The sequence below is a fragment of the Haplochromis burtoni genome, unplaced genomic scaffold, assembly GCF_018398535.1.
Source record: "Haplochromis burtoni strain Fernald_Lab_line unplaced genomic scaffold, NCSU_Asbu1 Contig_38, whole genome shotgun sequence".
Taxonomy (NCBI): Eukaryota; Metazoa; Chordata; class Actinopteri; order Cichliformes; family Cichlidae; genus Haplochromis; species Haplochromis burtoni.
In genome coordinates this window covers 1,949,249-1,971,047 of record NW_024582399.1, presented here as the reverse complement: position 1 = coordinate 1,971,047, position 21,799 = coordinate 1,949,249, and the positions used below count along the sequence as shown (strand labels likewise).

General features: G+C 42.3%; 1 protein-coding gene across 6 annotated transcripts in view; it reads left to right on the top strand.

The window, feature by feature from the left end:
• The first annotated feature begins 7,557 nt into the window (after positions 1 to 7,557).
• Positions 7,558 to 21,799, top strand: part of LOC102311757 (nck-associated protein 5) — a 177,153-nt gene continuing 162,911 nt past the window's right edge. For 3 of the 6 annotated variants that reach the window (XM_005920166.3, XM_042219829.1, XM_042219828.1), the window contains exons 1-2: positions 7,559 to 7,807; positions 20,581 to 20,683. In XM_005920166.3, the coding sequence (XP_005920228.1) occupies positions 7,689 to 7,807; positions 20,581 to 20,683 (222 nt within the window). In that variant the 5' untranslated portion in view covers positions 7,559 to 7,688. Of the gene's footprint in view, positions 7,808 to 20,278; positions 20,471 to 20,580; positions 20,684 to 21,799 lie in introns of those variants that run through there. The other 3 variants (XM_042219813.1, XM_042219812.1, XM_042219815.1) reach the window with 2 other exon arrangements.

Genomic DNA, 21,799 nt, shown 5'->3' with positions numbered 1-21,799 from the left:
AAGGATAAATTGACTATATGGTATCTGAAGCAACCAAATGACAAAGTTAATGCCCTCAACATAGTGCTGTATTTTGCTGCACACTTCACCAAAGAGTTGCTGGAGATCATAAACTACATAGAAAGCCTCTGTGACATTGGCATCTTGGTTTTATGGAGACAGAAGCTAACAAACTCTGTTAGGACAGGGCGGCGACTCCTGGCAACCGCAGGTCACTGGGGAAAAATAGTTATTATACCCTAACTTGCTGGTGCGACCCCTACATGTTAGCAAACACTCACCAGAAACTCGCTGAACAGTAGTGAAACTGTGTGCTGCAAAGTAGAAAGACAGTCTGTTTGTCTTCAAAGTAGATGTTTGAAACATCTTAGTTTTACTTTTACTCTAAAAGTGAACTTTATTTAATTCCAGTTTGCACCTGACTTTTTCAGGTTTCACCTCTGCTCGGCAAGTATTTGGTGACTATCTCCAAGTTGCCGTCTTCCATGCAAGCGACAGGCAACTGGGCCAAGTGACCAAAGTGAACTTGGTGCAGCACCCTCTTTGGACTGTTTCTAGGCCTGTGTGAACGAGACCTTAGCAAGCTGAATCTTTAGACTGTATAGATGTAATATAGTTCACTTTAATTTATATAGTGTCATATCACAACAACAGTTGCCTCAAGGTGCTGTATATTGTACAGACGCTACAATAATACAAACAAACTAGAGAAAACCCCAACAATCAGACATCCAACTATGAACAAGCACTTTGGCAACAGTAGGAAGGAAAATATCCTTTTTAACAGGAAGAAGCCTCCAACAGAACCAGCTAATCTCATGCATATTACAGTAACTGAATTAACAGATGGGATTATTTTAGGGAAAACAGAAATTCCAAAGGTAGCTTAAACTCCAAATTTCATTCTACTTCCAAACATGTTAGGCTTCCTTCTCATTCCACCGCAAAGCTTCCCTTTGGATTTGGCGTTATGGTTACGACCAGAGTGATCATAAAGCAGTCAGCTCAGCCGTATGCTGCAATAAGTTACAGCTCTTTCGGTGTTACCTATGCAGATTGTCCTTTATCAGGGGGACATTCTGTAATTGAAATACCAGGAGATCCCAGAGGCCCTGATGTGCTGCAACACTGACAGGATAGAACATAAATACAAATTTGTGTAGACGTTGATATAAACCACATGCCGTTAAACTATGACAAAGTGGCACAGTGGCTAATTTACATATAAACATTGGAAAACATATTGAATCTGATCAGATTGCCGGATTCCCGTGCATGGGCGGCTGGTTCAAATTTCCCTCTGAGGAGCAGGAAGTGGCTTTGTGCATGGCCCACACTACACTGACATGTTGGAATGCCACTTCAATGTTATTCGCAGCTGCGCTGGGAACCCGGCAATGTCCCCTTTCACATCAGTGGCCCCTACCAAGCATGTAAGCGTGGACCCCGAGAGGGACACAAGAGCGGAACATACGGTAAAGATTTCAACTTCCACAAATCACATGCAATTGTGCCGTTTGCGCTGAAGTCAGCTTCTCTGAGTCCACGGGAGATCGAGTTAAGGAGGTTTAGCTGAACGGGATGTAATGCAGGAAAGAAAACAGGGACTGTGTCAGCTCTTTGTCTACTCAGATATACAATATACTGTAGTGATAATTTGCGGTTACTCTCTTGGTGCTGTTTTGTAGATTTACATGCAGACTGATAGTATTTCAGATTTAATCGAAGAGCTCTTTTCCTATTTTGAAAGTAGAAAAAAAAACAAGACTGGGCTTCCTGCCAAGACTTTATTGTAAAGATTAAATTAATTTCATTGAGTTATGGTCAGTAATTTCCTGATATGGATTGCTTTCCATCTCATCTCTGTCCATCTCCCCCCTGGCTGTTGCAAAGAATCGATGGCTGTCTAGAGGGAGCGAGGGGCAAACCATTTCTTGTGGCAATTTTTTTTCCCCGCTCTTCTTTAGGTAAGGGGATGTGACAGTCAAACAAAACCTACACAAACAGACCTTGTGTTTTCACCCTATGTTTGTATGCAGTGCCACAGCCAGGCGTCCTGCCAAGCTCTTACCCCCCCACCCCCACCCCCCCTGCCAAAAAAAGACAAACCAAAGCAACCGCAGGCACCACTGCCTTCATCCACCCCTGTCCCCCCTCTTTTTTCTTCAGAGTGCTGGCAAACACAAAAGGAGGCAAAGAAGCAGAGCCTGGGTGCAAGTCCCCATGAATGTGCAGAGATTAAGCCGAGGCGGTGATGAAGTCGGCCGGAGAGAGGTGAAGGATGAGGAGGAGGATTTGAGGAGAGGAATAGGAGTGGTTGTTATTCCGCGGACAAGATTCAGTGCCCTTTGCCATTGAGCCAGCGCCAGCTGGGACGAGGAGTGGCATCCTACGCTTTCTTGCTTTCTGATTTTCTCTCCGCTGCTCATGTTTTCAATGAGAGCATTGTATGAGCCGGAGGAAGGATATGAGGTCCCATTTGGCTGTCATTGACATGTAAAAAGAGTGTGGCGGTGACAGCTGATGGGATCAGTGGCCTGTAATTATCTGAGACTAGACTCTCACTCCTCCATGTCAAACACACACACATGCAAAAATGTAGGAGTGTCCACATATGAAGATGTAAAGGCGAGATTAAAAATGATGAACAGGACCAAACGGCAGAGGCTTGTCTGCCCTTAGGTAATTTTATGAGTTATCTATTAGCCTACGTGTGAGGTTTCGCCCTGACGCGAAGCTTGGGTGCTATAAATCTAAAGGCGTTAACCATGTGGTCTGGCCCGGGGTGGCCCAGATATGTTTAAGAAATAGAAATAAATGCCACAGGGCTCAGGGGAGAACGTTTGACGCAAAACTGAGATGTTTATCCACAGGAGACACAGGTGTGACAAACCAACTGTGAAGAACAGCCGTTACACCACATGAGTCACATCTGGAAAATAGTGTGATGTGGTGCGGAGTGCCTTAATGTGCTTTTGGTTTTGTTTTGGGATTTTTTTTTAATCGATATCATCCAGAAAGTACAACATTAACGAACATTAGCCGCCTCCATCATCACTGCTTGCTGACTGATTTCCATTTTAGTGGTCTTGGTTTTGCATAGTTTAGAAATATAGACTGTTTAAACCATTACCTGTGTATAATATTAAGGATTTTTGCTCTTCTTTAAATAAAGTAATAGCTGAATTCCTCAGCAACATACAAGGTTAAAAAATGAAGGAAAATGTAAAGTACCACAAAACCGCAATTCCTCATATGGCCACTGGAGGCTTGTCATAAAAGTGAGTCAGTCAGACCACGTGACTTTCGCGCGTTGCATTGTAGGTACGAGTGGCAGCAAAATGAAAACACTGCATGAAGCGCTAGCATTTCCAGCACCAATAACCATAAATTTTGCAGTTTTAATCCCTACCTGCATTTTATTTGCCCCCAAAACAGTTATGTACAAAACGAAGGAGAACATGGCAGGTCCGTACAAAGACAGACTTGACGAAAAGGCCAAAAAAAAAAGGTATGAGGAAAAAATCAAAGGAGTGAAAGTGTTAGACCCATACCAGCATACAGACTGGGCTAAAGACGTTAGCGTGCTGCCCAGCTTTCATCACGCTCATATTTATAATTACATGTATATGTTCCTAAGTGTGAGTGCATACACTCAAGAAGTGTTTAGTAACTTCAGATCCCTGCAACAAGCCCAGTTTCAGTTTACCGACGGATGGGTACAGGACAATGACATGTTCCGAGTAGCCAGATATGTAGGTGGACACCAGGTTTTATTGTAAGTGAAGGGCAACCCCTTAAAAAAACGGACAGAGCAGTGGAGTAGCCAAGGCAATAGAACAATATAAAACTCTATTACTAAAATATAATTTATTTCACAAAAAAGATTAAAAACAGTTAAAAACACCCCTGGCCAGGGAGAACACACAGTAAAAACATAAAAACAACATTAAAAGTCCAGTGGTGTCAGCCACAGCATTAAAATCCACTAAAATTGGAATGGGGCAAAGAATACCCGGCAGTGTCCCCGGCCGTCTTGTCTGTCTCTTCGCTCCGGAGTACTGGAAGAGAGAGGGGGCAGCGACAGTCACTATTCTTTCCAGTGAAAGGGATTTCTTGTACCACGGTGTGTTTTGGGAGTTTCCCCGCAATCCAAGTCGTCCGTTGCCTCTTCGTGACTTCGGAAACATGACTTGCACAATTTTTCTTCCACGAAGGAATCCGATAAAAACCGATCGCTTTACCCGTTGGCTTCCAGTGGCTGTCATGTGACCAGTTAATAATACAACAGCTTCTTGCCAGTCTTTGTGTCTCTGTTTATCTCTTGTCATGTAATAGCCCGTGTGTGCAAGCCAGTTGTACCTACAATCCTTTGCGGTTCTACCGCGGAGATGACGTCACATTTTTGATCTCTTAGAGATTCCAGCCAAACTAGCATAAAGTAGCAGATATGTAGCCAGGCTATGGCAGCTGATTGCTGAGCAAAATGAAGAGCATTAGTTTATACCTCAGTTCTCCTTTTCATCCAAATATGCTCACTTATTTCTAAAAAACAAAACAAAAAAAACAAGAAGCACCCAAAGAGACCAAATCTCCAGGCTCCATCAAGACAATGAATTACGGGCAGTATTTACTTTTAAGAGAACAATATTGTACATTGTATGCATTGACCTTGAGTACAAAACAAACAAACAAACAAACAAACAAACAAACAAACAAACAAACAAACAAACAAACAAACAAAAAACTTGGTTAGGACAGTCACAAATGCCAAGAGACAGGTCAGCAACTCCTGGCAACCACAGGTTGCTAGAGAAAAATATTAATTCCCCAACTTATTGGTGAATCGCTGTTACCTGCTACTAGTATTCACTGTTGTACCAGAATTGTACTCAGTCGCACACAGTTTGCATTAAAGACGCCTGCATGATTGCAAACACTCACCAATAGTCACCAAACAGCCCTTTGAAAGAAAGAAAGTGTACTTTATTGGTCCCCGTGGGGAAAATCGCTCTCTGCATTTAACCCATTCACTCAGTGAAGCAGTGGGCAGCCATTGGGCGGCCGGGGAGCAGTGTGTAGGGACGGTACCTTGCTCAGGGGTACCTCAGGGTAGCTGTTCAGGGGAATCGAACCCCCGATCTTCCGATCATGGGGCCACCACTCTACCTACTGAGCTATCCCTGCCCCTTTGAAATGTCTTGTTTGCAGCAGTCAAGGGCAACTTTTGCTCTAAAGGCAAATGTTCTCCCTCTTACTACAGTTTGCTGAGTAAATTGTGTTTGCAGACAAGTTGGTGTGTTCCATGCAAACTCCAGGAGACTAACAACCTGCTAGCAATCAAATCTATTGCAAGGAGGTTTACAGGAACACCTATTTTTCCTGAATGACTAGATTTTACCAAATGATCTCTGGATCTGTGTGACTCTTTTGTCAGTCGTCCATCTCTGGGCATGCTCAAGTCAAATCGCAGTTAAAACTTTGTGTTAGTTCCAAAGCCTTTTATAGCTGTCCTTTTTGAGGTTTTGGATGAAAACCTGAAAACTGTTTGAAAAGGGACGATGTTACTCTCATTTGGACAACCATTCGTAAAAAGAGAGCTTAAGATAGAAAAGCCATAGCTGGCATCTTCATGACCTCTCTTCAGCTGGCCTGTTTGCTCCATAAAACTGTGTAATCGTTTCCAAACATACCACATAAATGACTTGATTTATACCGCAAAACTTACCACCATGGGTTTGCTGCTTGACAACAAAGCAAAAAGAAAAAGAATTTAGGAAAATAGAAATATTTTTCTTTCCTTATGTCAAGATAAGAACACATCAGAACGAGTGGAGGAGGCAGATGTGGAAGACAGGATGTGATTTAGGAAGGAGGAGCAGATTCGGTCAGTGTTTCTTCACGAGATAAGCACGCACAGGTGTTTACATACGCACATACACGCACACACGGTGCACGCGTATACTGCAGACTCCACCTGTCAGCCACTCAGGTTCATGAGGAACCTGTAAAAAGCTCAGAATAACAGGGGAGATATTTACACTGTCAGCAAAAATAAAAGCTAACATTTACCTAATTATGCAAATTCAAGTCTACAAATGCTAATATTTCAAATTCAAATCTAACAAAAGACATTTCTCTCTCCACTCCAGATTCAATAAATAAATCACAAGCTTCCAATTATCCAGTCAAAGATTTCTATTATGAAAAGCTTAATGAAGAAGATACGGTGGTTCTTGTATTATTAACCCTCTCCTTGATGCTGATCAGCGTAACACCATGCTGCTCTTTATCCCATTAGCTCCTGACATTTAGGTTTAATTGAATGCCTGTGATTGCAGGATGGCCGGGGATCTCACTCTTTCTTGTGTGCTCTGCCTTCAAAGCAGCTCAGAAATCTTTTTAGGTGTTTTCGTGTGTGCGTGCGTGTGTGTGTGCGCGCGCATGAAGTCATTTATCTTCCAGCTCCCCGCCGCCCCGGCATATTGCAATGTCGTCAGCTCACTCCATCTTCTTCTGCCTCCGCCGAGTGAACAATGTTGCAATGCAGTGAGCTTACGGGGCAAGAATGCGACAAACAGAATGGAATTGCTGCAGAAATTATTGCATTTGAGACCGCAAGGAATGTAGCAGAGACGGGCTGAAAGCAGACCATTTGTTCACAGCGGTTAGGGATGAGAAGCGTTGGGCGGTCGTGCTGAAAAACATGGAACCCCGGCTTATTTCAAGCAAATGCACTTTGTGTTTTTGGTGCATCCTGCAAAAAATCAGTAAAACAAACCGAATTTAAGGAGATATAACACGAGAGATGAGGTTAATACAAGTGGCAGGGCTGCTCTTTGAGCCTCGGATGGGTGGCAGCGAAGGAATGCAGACTCTCTGAGGAGTGCCCTGCAGAGAGGGCAATGAAAAGCAGAGTGCTGGTGGTGGCTCGCGGCCGGCACAGAGAAGTATACTTGGCAGTAAAGCCGAGAGTCATGTGCCTCCATTTAAATGAGAAGGAAAGAGATGCAGGGAAGGGGAGGGAGAGAAATACAGGCTGAGCTAAGAGGCTGGGGAGTCCGCCAAGCCAAGACACTTGAGGAATGCAGAAGCAGGCCTCTCTTTGCAGTAATGCCATTACTGCTGTCTGAGTCAGGCAAACAGCTCTTCCAGTCCAGTCCAGTCAGCAAGTCTCGCAGCCAGTGTAAACACATGACAGGTAACACCTGAAAGCCAAGCAGAGAGAGGTGAATCCTGGGAAAGAAGCTCCTCTTTAAGAGCTTCCCAGCAGTATAGTGTTTCTCTTTTATATTCTGAGGAACCATCCATGTGTTTGCACATTTCTGTATGTGTGTGTGTGTGTGTGTGTGTGTGTGTGTGTGTGTGTGTGCAAGGGCGCGCTCTGTGTGGTGTGACTCCTCCGGCCCTGGCAGTTAGTTAATAAACGCAGGCCTGTCAACAGCTGCTGCTGATGTAATGTGGAACTTCTCCTCACTCTCCTTATCCTCCCGCCCCACCACGCCTCCCCAGCTCCCTCCTGCACCAGCACCAGCACCACCACCCTCCCTCCCTTCTATTTACAAGTCTCACTGGGTGTTGCTGCAGACTTCCAGAGCTGGCAGCACAGATAGTGTTGTGTGTTTGTGTGTGTGACTTCCCTCCTCCCCCCCCCTCTGTGCAACACTTCCAGGGGAATTTACAACAGCATGTTTTCAGCTGCCATCAAAGAAAGGTCCACATCATCAGGTTGTCTTCCTAGCCAAAACAATCCTGACAGTCTGGGAGCTGCAGACCTGTTGAGTGGAGAGGATCCGGCTGGCGCAGAGTAAGTTTGGATTCCTGCTTGTTTGTCTTCTGACATTATGGGAAACTGAGCAGTTTAAACCTTCATTGGGCTAGCTGATTAATATCAGCTAGTGCCAATTTGATGTTTAACTCAATTTGTATTGTTTTCTCCTGTAGTAGTAATAGTAGCTCTGCAACATGAAAGTTTTTTATTTTGCTGTTTTTCAGTTGTTTTTATTCATTTAAATGGAACTCTTACTTTAAAACTCCAAGATTAATCCATGAAGCTGACAGTTGAGCTTTTATAGGCTAATTATAGTATTTACAGTAATGTTTCCTCTGTCTTATATTATGCAAATTCATGCAAAGTCTGTGGAAAGGTAGTGAAAATAGTTTTAAAAAGGCCAGTTAACTTGTAATTAGTACCTGAAACCCCAAAAATGTAAATGCTTTGTGATTTAGCTGGTTGTAAGAAGCAATTTCAAGATTTCAGAACAAAATTTAGCCAGCTATTTACTAAGCTAATTAGCTTTGTAAGTAAGCCCAGTTGAATCTTTGATTGCTATCCACTACTTATTTGCCACCCAGCATGTAGCCGCATTAGTAATTGGCTAATTTCTTCTTCTTCTTTTTTTCAAAATGAAATAAAAATAAATACACTTTTGAGAACTGCTTTTTGCTATTGGGAAGTCAAAATTTCAGGTTAGCATCTTGCTACAAATGAGCTAGTCTATTAATTAGCCTATGCAATTAGCAACTAGGCTAGCTAATTTGTAGCTAGGATAATTAGCTGAGCGAGGAATGTCGAGCTAAAATAAAAATGCTGTTTAGATCAAAACATGTTTAATAACATTTTAGCAATGCGCTAATTGGCAAATCATTTAGCTAAAGAAAGAGCTAGTAAAGTTGTTTTTTACAATATTTTTTGTGATGTTTAAAAATATGAAATTACTGATATGTAAAATTGCTAGATGTTGGTGTGCAAATAGATATAAAGGCTTGTATTACTGTGTTTTTTTTTTAAATAAAACAATATCAAAGAGGTGGTTTAATTTAATTCTGAAATATTAAAATTGCTTGATTACAACTAGCTCAAGCAGATTTACAAAGAGTCTACATTTATTACAACTGTCATTTTAAAAAGCATTTTTATAATATATATTTGTGGAATTTATGTAACGTAAAGCAGACTAAGCATTACTGTAAACAGCTCAAATTAGCCTAAAAACAAAAAGTGATAAACTCATAAAAAGACATGAATGTGTTTGGTTTTCACATCCTTCTTTGAGAGAAAATGCACATTGGAAAACATCCGCATAGATAAACATGCACAAAAAGTTGTGTATTTTGATAACGCTTGGAAAATTCCTCTGCCCTCTCTTGGCATGCTGCATCACTACTGGGCCTTTGGAGAATATTTTTCTGGCTTTTTTTCTACCTGAAGCACTATCATGAGAGAGTTCAGTGGAGAGTCACGCTGCTGAAGCACGCTGCAAGTCCCCCGGCAGGATGTTCAGTTAACTTTTTTTTTTTTCCAGGATGTGTATGTAAAATGTCCTACGCATCTGGTGGGATAATCGCAGGGAATTGCAGGGACTCCCCTCATGAACAGGATGACGACATTGTAGTCATTGTTTTTCTTTTTTCTCTCCAACAGACCTCCGACCCCTCCCTCCTTTTTTTTAAAACCCCCACATTAAATTGCCTGCTAAATACCACTGACTAAAGAGGGCAGACAGGTTCGGGCACAGTCTTTGTTACTGTAAGTGACTGAGAAAGACATCTCACTTGGCACAATTTTACTTAGGAAGTAATTAAAGCAAAGTACAACACGAGAGAACGAGCTTTGTCAGTCTTCTCAGCCAAGCCCATCTTTAGTGAACAAGTAGGCTAAGTCAAATATTAATACAATCTTCAAAGAAGCATCCCGACTGTGAAGGCTTCATGCAAATTCTGTAAAATGTATCATTAAATGGTATGAATAAATAACATCACAATGTGGAGGACTCCACATTGAGACAGAACTGGAGCAAAGCGAGTGAAAATATAAGCACAGCCCTGTTTAAAAAAGCAGAACTAGGTGTCAAAAATCTGTCTGGTTATTGCACACCAAATGATTTACAAATGCCTCTGAGTTACAGCTTAAAAGCATAATGAGGAGCTCCGTTTGTTCCTTACTTATTAAATATACAGGATTGTTTTTTCTCCCTTAGTCACGCTGTCCTTGCCTGTGAGCGTTTGGCAGAAACGTGGCAGACAACTGCCAACATTTGCTGGTTCCAGCTTCTGAATATCCAAAATCTGCTCTAGATTACATCTCATAGAACTGAACACTTGTAAGCTATGGACTGTTGATTTATGAAACAAGAAGCTATTTTAGCCCATGGGATCTCAAAAGGTGGATTTCTTTCATCTTGTGTGCAAAATCTTATCAACTTATTGTGGAAAGAAGTTTTCATTTGGTCTTTACCAGGCATTATCTTGCGCACAAAATATGTATTTGTCATATGAATGAGTCATCTTACCCAAGTAATAATTTTATGTAAACTGGGATCTTACTGAGCTAGTGAAGTAGTGGTAGTTCCTCTTCTCACTCAAGTAGTCTGCCATAAACTCCCATGTTCAAATGCTAAATTGTACATTATTAAAAATCAGCTTCACAGCCTTACTGCTTTACTTTATACTGTAAGGTAAAGACCCAACAATAATATAAGGAAAAGCCCAAAATCAGATGACCGCCTATCAGTAAGCACTTGGTAACAGTGGGAAGGAAAAACTCCCTTTTAATAGCAAAAAATCTCAGGCAGAACCAGACTGAGGCTACATCCACACTAATGCGTTTTTGTTTGAAAACGCATCGTTTTCTCTCTGTTTTGCCCTCCCGTCCACACTGAGATGGTGTTTTCCCCAAGGAAAAACGCAGCGTTTGGAAAACGGAGCTGTCCCATTGCAGTGTGGACACTCGAAAATGCAGACTTTGGAAAACGATGACGCATGTTGGTCATGATGCAGTCATGTGACCACTTAACCCAAGTGGTAACATGCTTTGTCTTGCCATTTCGCCGCCACGGTTCAAAGAGCCGGAATGTAAATAAATGGCAGAGGGAAATGACACAGGTCAAGTTGTCTTGCGTTTCACGCATGCGCGGAATGGCAACGTCAGCGTTTTCGGCCGTTTTTGTGTGGACGCGGAACTCTTTGAAAACAACTGAAAACATGTTTTTCAGATGAAAATGCCGTTTTCAAAGCTATCCGGGCTAGTGTGGACGTAGCCTGAGAGGGGCTGGTTGATCCAGCTGGATAACTGAGTAAGTGGAATGGCTTGAATGACAGATGTCCTGACCTGAGTCTGGTGGGGCTAGTCTGCTCTCTTTTTACTTTGGTAGAACAAAAAGATTGGAGGTTGGAGGTCAGGTTAGCGGAAAACAAATATGCCATACACACAAGTAACATTAATGAGTCCAAGGCTAAACACTACCTGGACTTTCATAATAGTAACTCTTCTACAGTACAAGCGATTGGAATTAACCACATTCCTCTTTCAATACGATGAAATAATTTACCAGGGCTCCATAACCAAAGGGAAGCTTTTTGGATTTATAAATTATAGGCCACTAAATATCCTGGCTTAAATGAGGACTTAGATGTTACTTCTTTTTTTCTTTTTAATAAACTTTATTTGCCCTTGAAGATGCATTTAAATGATCTGCAGTGTATGGTGCTCTGAGGTGTTTTCTTGTCTGATTTGGACTGAATCTTGTGAATGTTTCTTGATATCTTTTTGGGCTCTTGCATTTAACCGGATTATTGAAGACTCATCCTATGGGTAAAGTTTTACTGGTGGAATTTTCCACTCTCACCCTAATTGGAAATTTGGCATGATCTAAAATATCGCCATGTTGGTGTCATTCGTACACCATCATAGTAATGTTGGTCCAGGATCAACATTGCAACTGACCTATGACAGCTGAGCATTAAGCTAGTATTAGCCTAATGCTATTAAAACTATCACTATCAAACCATTGATTGGTCATTTGCAATATTGATCATGGACCAACATTGTTGTGATCATACAGGAACAACATTAGCATGGGGATTTCAGATACACACTAGTGGAACACCGTTACAAAAGATTCAGTTTGTTCATTGTTGCTTGTTGGAGAAATGTGTTGGAGTTTTGGGTTGAATATGGCCATGCCATGAGAGTAAATGGATTTGGAGTTATGGGATATCCATACATCTAGTCACCGTGTGTGTAGTGTTGGAGCTCCAAAATCTTACAGATATTGTGGCCACCTCAGAGGTTTGTACTTCAGTTTTGGTGAGTAAAATTCTACTGTTTTGTTAGTTGTAGATTGGTGACCAAGCTATAAATTATCTATATAAGGTAACTTCTGGCTCCAAAAACCAACGTGGGGGCGGCCAAAACGCTAACCTTGACGTATCAGAAAGTGGAGTCCAAAACCAGTGGGTGAGGTCATGGTGGCCATCTTTTGCGCAGTCTGTGGGTGGTAGCAGGCAAAGCTGACATTTCCAGATGTCCTTCTCCCCACCAACACTTTACTGTTCGTCCTGGGAGATCCCGAGGTGCTTCCATGCCAGATGAGATATACATTCTCTTCAGTGTGCTCTTGGTCTAGCCTGGGGTTTCTTCCCAATTTCACAGAAAAACCTCCAAAGGGAGGCTCCCAGGAGGCATCCTAACCAGATGCTCCAACCACATCAGCTGTCTCTAAGCCAGCCACCCTACGAAGGAAACTCATTTTGGCTGCTAATTATTATTATTACTATTACTGTTACCCAGATCACATGGTCATAGGTAAGGGGTGGAACATAAATGGATAGTCCGGTACAACACCCACAGTGCTGATACTGGACAAGTCTGCTTTTAAAACCATAAAAACCCCCCAAATTACAAATTAACATGACATTCATGCTCACGAGGAGTGTCTGTAAACTACTGACCACAACTGTACATGTCAGTCAAAAACATGATTAGTATTTATGTTGCCCATAAGCAAAGTGTATTTATTAGTGTATTTATTAATAAATATAATTATTGTCACAAACCCACAAACTATTTTGTCTTGTGTGAAGATAGTACACAACATTGTAGCTGTGTCCCAAAATGCTGGATGCATCCTCCGGAGGCCGCATTTGAAGGCCGATTACGTCACAGCCAGGCGACGAAGGCTGTCCCAATTCGTCGACTCCTTCAAATGCGGCCGACAAATGTGTCCTTCATTTCCCCGAATTTGAAGGATGGGTCGGGTGTGTCCTTCGTGGCCCACTATATCCCAGAATTCATAGCACGGCCCAGCCAATTTCAGTTTCCAATAATGGCGGCCGCTACTAAGTTTTAAAATTACTCTTATTAATCTTTCTGGGTCACAAAATAAACTTTTAACATATTTTCAGGCGAGAAAGTAGCTGTGTAAACTTCAAATATCTGCTCGGTTTATCAAGACATTGCATATTTGCAAAAGTGCGCCGATGTTTTCGGAGACGTCTGTTACCCACCCGCTCGATAGCAAGCCGGGGGGCTCAATGGTCACTCGAGCCGGCGAGAGCAGCGGACTCCCGGCTTCATCGTTTCAGACCCCGCTGTCTTTCGCTACTCAGGTTAAACGTGATTTAAAAGTCACTCGGATAACTTAAAAATGTAATTGTTTGGCTTTTTTCTGTGTTTTATTTGTTCCGGAGTAAATCGGTTTGATTGAGATCAAAGTTATTAGATTATTAGATTAAATAAAACTTTATTAATCCATTGGGTGGGTTCCTCCTTGGTTTTCACACAGCTGAATAAACGTCAAACAGAAAACTGATTAAACAGAAGTATGAGATGGTCGAGAATTTACGCCAGTGTCCTGTTATATTTTAGATAGCAAGGAGCAGACGGCCGAGTTTATTAAACTCTACCGAGACAGCGTTGACGCAAATCTGAAGGCTAGACCGTCCCATTTCACAGCCTCACACTTCCAGCCTTCTTGGTCTTCGAAGGACCCGGCCCACGTAGGCCGCGAAGGCCAAGTCCTCCGAAGGATGCAGCTGACGTTTTGGGACACAGCTTATGACTAACCACACACTTTCAAAATTATTATGACACTTTAGGGCCTCCATATTAGTAAGGTAAATTGAAAATGAAAATAAACTGCAGCTCTAATCGAGTTTGTCTTCACTCGGCCTCACCAGCTGTAGTCATTCTCACTGTGTTCAAAGGACGTAGGCTGTTTATTCAGTTATGTATAGGCTTTCCTTGTTCCTTTGCAATCATAATGACATTGAGAACTAAAGGCCTAAGCAAATAACCATGCTTTCCTGCACACAGTTATGCAGACATGTGCATTACAAATCCTTTCCATACCTTCAACACAAGCCCATAATTTTCTAATAATCTAGTTTAAGTGCCAGAAGGAGACACACATGCTCATGCCGCATGATCTCAGTGCTGATAAACATGCGCATGCTGAGACTGGCCTCCTCGTATAAGATTAAAATGAAAGAACATAATCATGGTTTCACAAGCAAGCATAAAGCGTATGCGAATCATCCCTCGCCTGGATTATCAGTATTCATTTTAAAGAGCGTGTTACATTGACCTGTTAGCCTTGGCAATAAGCCTCACATCTTCACACCCACATGATAAATACTCACCTCACTTAACCTGATTACCAGCACAGTCTAAACACTGATATACCACGGCAGAGGCTATACAACATTTAGACAAAACATTCATCTTAAGGATTGGTTTCCTTAGAGCATGACAGCAACAACAGGCCAGTGTAAAATACGGCCTATTGTTTGGGACCCTCAGACGCTGTAATTCCACGTTAGGTTGTGCCAGGCTAGTGGTGCCAACTGTACCGGGACACATGCAGAGGCAGGATGAGACAGGCCGGCCAGCAGAGGGACTCAAAACATCCGATCAGCACAGGCCATCTGTGCTGCTCTCTCTCCACACATTAAAAACCCCAAATCAGGCACTCGCATGCTTCAATTTTCTCCCCCATGAATGGAAAGTAATAGCAGCCCCCACTCCCAAAACGTTACCCTCCCACTGCAGCGAATTAAAAGCGAGGCTCAAACGTATAATCTTCTCCCCGGTCATTCATTCATTCATTCAGTTGCAGCGGACATGGCAGTCCGGATGAATCATTCAGAAGAAGAAGAAGAAGAAAAATAAAGAGAACTAGGCTGTGGACCGTAGGGGATGCCTCTGTGCTGACCCCGTTTCAGCCACCCCCCATCCTTCATTCAAGCCAGCGCACAGGGTACAGACACAAAAATGAATTGGTTCCTGGGGCAAAAGGGGGGTGCACCAATCAATGTCCAATCTCCCCTCACCACCACTACCATCCATTTTCAGGCCCTGGCACTTCCTGGCACCCCTGCCCCCCATTTTGGGGTATTGATCACAGAGTTCAGAGTTACCATTTGGCCAAGAGGCTTTTGTTTCCAAGACCTAAAGGTTTCCACTAATTATACAAAAAAGCCCCCATACTGCTAATCTTTGGCTCCAGATGGCCATTTAAATATAGGCTTACATGTATTTGCTCCACTATTTATCATATAATTTATTATATAACCCGTGACTAAACCACTTCATACTGTATACATAAAGGGAGGGGGAAATAATTTCCCATTGCTCAGTTAAATGTTTTGTTGCGCGAGTGCCAAAGTTCAGGCCGCCCCCTGCTTAAACCAACCACGACAAGGACTTTCTTATTTGTGGCGAAGCGAGAATATGCGTGGGAGAATGCCTTACTATACTAGGTACAAAGGGCGGTATTGTCACTTGTGGCAGAGTGTGATCTCTGTAACACTTACGAATCAAAAGCCAGAGGGTGGAGCAACAGTGTTTCTTCAGGAGGTCCCTTTACTGTATGATTATTCAGCCCTGCAATAGAGTTAAGAGGGCCAGCAACAACAAAAAAAGCCAGTGATTGCAATAAATGCACAGCTGCCTAATTTATCCCACCTTACAAAAGAACAGTATCAAACTGGAGCCATGACGATCCATATTCATGGACAATCTGGGCTTGTTATTGCCATTTATCCACGAGGCTGTTTTCTGTACAGCGATCTCTCAATGGGTTTAAGTGTTATCATTAAGCTGTTATCCCCTCACATTATCCCTGTTGTAGTTTCAGAGCTGTCTGGGGCTCTGTGACTTCAGCTGGGTCCTCTCTTGTTCCTGGAGCAGATGTTAAAAAACGACTCCCACCTCAAACAACCCCCATTTTGTGTTGTACACAAACACACACATGCACACACCATCCTGCCTTTCCTCCCTCCTTCCCTCACCCTGGCATCTAATTAGGCCTACAGCACAAAGACTCCCAGATGTCAGCGTCCTCCTGGCCTCCTTTGATTATATCCTTTCCATCCCACTGCCTTGGTTGCCGACTGGCTGGGGGCCGTGTGGACTATAGGCGTTGACGCGTGTCACTTTGCGTAGGTCAACACTAGTCCAGTTTAACATATCAGTAATTGCTTTAGGTGTAAATCACGGGGAATGAGGAGGGAGGCGGGACAGTTGCAGAGAGGCCCCTGGATTGTCATAAATGCTTGCAAAGTGGTGTCAGTTCTTGGAATATGAAGTATAACTTCAGCTAAACGCAGGAGAAAATCACATTATGTAGATGGAGACTGAGTTACTCTAATGTCTGTATCTCTAATAGCTCGTCCAAAACTACTGTTTGTCAATCCATATTTAAACGAGCGTTCATCATGGCCAACAGACCCCAAGTGTTTCATTTCCTTTAAAACCAAGCAACCGAGAAATACGAATGATCGGTCGACAGTCAACAAGTCTGTCGTCTGAGGAAAATTGGCCATGGCTTTGACTTTTATAGACGGCGGCCACGGCCGTAACTTTCAGCAGCAATCAGATTTCCATGCTTCCATGAGCACCACATCTGCCCAGTGAATGCTTAATGGATGAGATATTGATTAGTTCTTTACTGTAGAGCCCAGGATTACACTCTATCATCGAGGCTTGGAAGTATTTCACACTTCATCGCCAACTATTAGTCTTTAAGAAGTGCCGACGAAACAAACCAAAGCAATTACAGACTAACTCGTCTTCCTTGTGATAGCTGTGTAATGCTGTAAAATCTAGATCATACAAACAGAAAACATATCCTGTCACAGCCTCATCAAAGCAGCTTGTTCTGTTCACACATTTAAAGAAAAGGAGTGACAGAGGAATGTCTGACAATGCAAGTTGCGTGAGTAAGTGGTCTCAGTTGCGGGCCGTATCATAAAACCTTACCTAAATGAATTTCCACTGTTGATACATGAACCTGTTGTTATGTAGTACTTTTTCACTACAAGCCCCACAATCACACACACACACATGCCTACAAGAGCTTACAAGTTTAGTGTGATTTGCCTTTGCTTTGCAAACTTGCAGTGTTGCTCAACTGTTTTGATCAAAGCCAAAAATTGCCGTGATACATGCTCAATCATGCAGGTGACGAAATACCAGAAAGTTGATTCTGTTTATCTGGACGTAGCGCTTTCAGTGGGAGAAAGGCTTCGTCACTCATCCAAGTGACTTCTTCAGTCTCAGCTGCCTGCAGGTTTCTCCAACCTTATAAACAGTACTTTTGCGTAATGACTGAAACTAGAGCCATTGAATGAACACTGGGCTTTGAGGTCAGTTACATGATCATTGATATGCAAATGCTCATGACAATTGATCAATGACCATGAGTACCATTCACAGAGAGTTGGGGAATGGCTGCAATCACAACATTGTCAGATGGTAAAAGATGTACTCTTAAGCCCCCTCCTCAGTTCAGAGATGGTTGTCCCCCTTTCACATAAATGGTCTTGATGACTTCCCACTCAAACCAGCATTCCTGTCCACGATGTACATGTCCGCATCGCTTAAAAGGTTTCCACTAGCTTTTAAGTGTAAGTAAGAAGCCAGAAAATGATCTAGACTAAATTCAGTTAATTGTACAGCCCCTGACTTGTGTTTATGTGCTTAACTTTATAACTGTATATATTGTAACAATGTTCCACTTCTCTTGTTATCAGTGTTAAATATGCTTTTTTGATCCATTTTGTTCTCTGAGCTGTTACTGAATGTTACCTGGTACTAAGGGCAACTGACAGCACTAAGACAAAACATCATTCGGTTTGTTCAAATGTCAAAGGTAGCAGTGTTCCAGTGTTTTATTGCCTGCCTTTATCTCAATGTCCCTGATATGTGGCTTGTAAGGTGTTTGTTTCATCTTAATCACTTCCCATCGATCCGCTGCCTCATCCCTCACAATGTACACCAAAGGAAAATGCCATCCATGGTTTCTTTGTTGGGTCTGTGTAATCAAGCGCTGTGCTGTAATCCATTTTAATCATTTACTCTCAATTTCCTATAACCCCCTATCTCTGAATCCAAGGGAAGATTTACTTCCTCTCCTAATCTCCAGGAGAAAATAGACCAAACTAAAATGCATGCTAAACATAGACCATCATTTCATCTGTTGCAAAACACTTTCACAATTAGTCATCACAAAGCCAGAGTAAGTGAGACGGTCAGGAGTCTGATGTTTCTGTGTCATTAAAGACAGAGCATTTCACATCCTGTTTGCTGATTAGAGAAATTCCCGCTACACTTGATTGCCCAGGGCTGTTCAGAAATAGGGCAGAAAGGGACAGTATCATGTTTCAAAATACAAGATCAGATCTGGATGAAAAGGCAGCGGCTGATCCTGATGTTTCATGTCGATAAGTTTGGAGTTAACAGATTGGCAGTGGATGGAACATGTCATGTTGATGTGTGGGCATATTTGACAAGTGCAGTCATGCTGCTGAAGCTTTAGACAGGGTGTAACGGATAGCGCCTGCAGTGGATGCAAAAGGGTTTGTTTGTTGCATAAGTAGGTTTGTGAGGAGGGTAAGCACATATCACCTAAATTCTGAACCTAGTAAATCGTGATACAGAGCAGGACTGTAGATTTACCTTATAAATTTCATAAATGCCTTTTCCAAGTTCTGCCTATTCTGAACTTCTCAAGTATGATATTAACTATGATCTAAACCAAATCCACCATGTAAAAGGTAGACTTAACAATTGTGTCACCACTTTTCAGCTACTTCTGAGGTTTTGAGTTGAACCTTTTAGCTATCAGCTATTTGATTGAAAACCAAGGACACTGCATGCTCACAGAATTGGAAAGCAGCTTGTTTAACACAGGGTGGCCATATTACAAGGCCTCAGTCATTTGGCGACCTCTGTTTGCGATGGAAAAATGTGAATTTCCTAACCAGTAGGTGAGTGGTTGCTGTAGATTGCTGGCATGAAACTGGTCACAAAGAGGTACACAGGGCTTCCCCCAAAACCCCCTGTAGCTGATTTGGTCAGTAATTGTAAACCTTATTAAATGCTAAATTATCTAAACCATATCAGAGTTGCAGTCACTGTGGGCATAGGAAAGATGAATGCAACCTGAAACTAGGATGCAACTTTAAATTCCAATTTTCCTAATGGGCAGCAGGGGGCAACTCCTGGCTGGAAAAAGAAGTCATGTTGCATAAAGGTCTATGAGAAAACAACCCTACTTCTCACATTATTTATGGCCTCAGCAAATACTTTCCTTATTAGCTAATAGGTAGTGATAAAGCCTAATCTTTAATAGTAGAATTAATATAATCAATACAGTTAATTAGTAGGTTCTTGCAATTGCCTCTAGATTGTATGTAAGAAACTAACTTGTCTGCAAATACACTTATCATAGTTTTGCCAATGCTTGGCAAGTAAATGGTGAGCATTTAAAGACAAGTTGGTGTCATTCATGCAAACTATGGGTAACCTTGAAAATCAGTTTGCAATTAAAGCAATCACAAGGTTTTTGCTGCAACACCCTCTTTGGGACCGATTTCAGCTAGCAAAAGCTACCTCCAGTAACTAGTCACCAACCGGTTGAAGAACACACATTTTTCTTAAGTGATTATATTTTGCTGGGGGGTTGCCAACTGGTGTTTAGGCCTGTGAGACAGATGGCTAAGAGGGTTTTTTTTTTTTTTGAAATAAATGAGACTGTAGATCTAGATCTAAATGAGATTTAGATCTATCACTGCAGACTAATAACTAATAAGGAAAGTGCGTCATAGCCACATTTAATGCTAACCATTTTTTTTTACATGAAATGCAATCCACATAATTACCTGTATTCTTTAGTTTAATTTCAACCTTTGCCTTAACTACATAACATTAGAGCAAGTTGAGTTGCACTGACATTGTCTCTGACCCCGAGGCATCCAACAGCTGACCTTTGACCACATGCTCAGCAATGAGGAAGTGCTATACTTACTCTGTACACCACCGCAGTGAGTGTAAAACCGTAGTTCTTTGTAAAGGAGTAGTATGCGTGAAGTGAAGTGTTTATCTTCTGCTGTGGCCTCAGTCAGGCCAGGTCGGACTGGTTCCCAGCGCTGTTTGGAGAGGCCTAGAAAAACAAAGAGCTGTAGATTGGGGTTTGGGGTTGGGTTAGAGGGTGGGATGCCTGGGTGACGCCGAGAGCAAGCGGTAAGACACGGCTAACAGGAACACTGTGATCCCAGTGTCCTGTCAGCTTTTGGCTGAAAGTACGGCAACAGAGACCGAATGAAGCGTTACACAAATAAGGCGGAAGGGATAGTGTGTGACTGGACTGTGCAGCTCCTAACTTGGACTTTGATCTCACTGTAAAAGGTGAAAGCCCTCGTAACAGCGGAAATACGACCCACCTGATATGAGGTTTTCCTTGTTGACTTTTTCACTGTCCTTTTGTCCTCCACTCCGCCCCTTTCCCCTCCCTGAAGGACTGTCCAGGTGTATGGATCACTGCAGGGCAGCGGAAGCATGAACAGACAGCTGGAGAGGAGAGAACAGTTAAAGAGATTGTCTCTTGACAGCAACATACTGGTAAGTCATTCCTAAACACCGTCAGTGTGTTATTTTGTTAGACTATTAACTCGGTCAGGAAGTGGACAGTATTTATTGGCTAATGCCTAAGATTATAGTGGAAATTCACATGAAATAAATATTTTTTGCTGATATCTCAATTTTCAAAGCAGTGGCTGCTTTTTCCTTTAATCGCACTGTTAAACCTTTGTGAGTGAGTTTTGTGTGGGTATTGCTTTTGGGACCATGCTACCATTGCTTGTGGTTTGTTTGGACTGCATTTCCCACGAAGCAGTTGGCGGTGCTCATGGTAAATACCTGCTCCGTTTTTGTTTATTCAATCTGGTGGGAATGAAAAATGTTTCATTTCCTGTCTTCAAATCTTTCCCATTCATGACCCTCTTTTATTCACTGTTGAGCACAAAAATGTGATGTTAAGCCTTTTACAGACTGAGATTAATTAGCTTGCAAGAATGTCAAAGCTACACCGAGATTTAAGCATTTTTTTCCCCAAGTGCATAAACACACCCACGTGTCAAACAGAAGTGAGAAAGGACAGTCTGCCATGACTGTTTGTGAAACACTCTTTGCCCACCGGTGACTGACAGGCTTATCTTTATGCCGGGCCGCTCTTGCAAATCACAGGAGTGGAAACTTGTTTTGTCTCAGGGTTAACTGAAGGTGAATCTGCTCGAAAGAGCCTCTTTGGAATGTCAAGTGCAGCCTTTAACTGGCTGCTGTGTTGTGTCTGCATGGGAGAAGAGAAGCTTACGCCCCCCTTCCCTTCGGTGCATACAGTACGGTCACTGCGCAGGAAATAATAAATCAAAGAGTCTTAAAATAGCATGAAGATATAGGAAGTGATGAAGTCATCAAGAACACGTTTGTTGCAAATGAAATGGCAAATGTTGAAAGCTGCAGTTTGTCCATGTGACTAACCAACTAAACAAAAAACACACCCCGAAACGCTGTAAAGCCGTTAAATAACGTATGCATGCTTATGCTGCAGGTCAGGGGTTTAATTTGTAGTTTGTTGCCTGCGTTACAGACCATCAGTCTCTAAAGAAGTCGAAACATGTTTACGCACTCTATTGACTTGACCTGACTTTATAGCTTTCTGCTGACCTTTCTTTACCA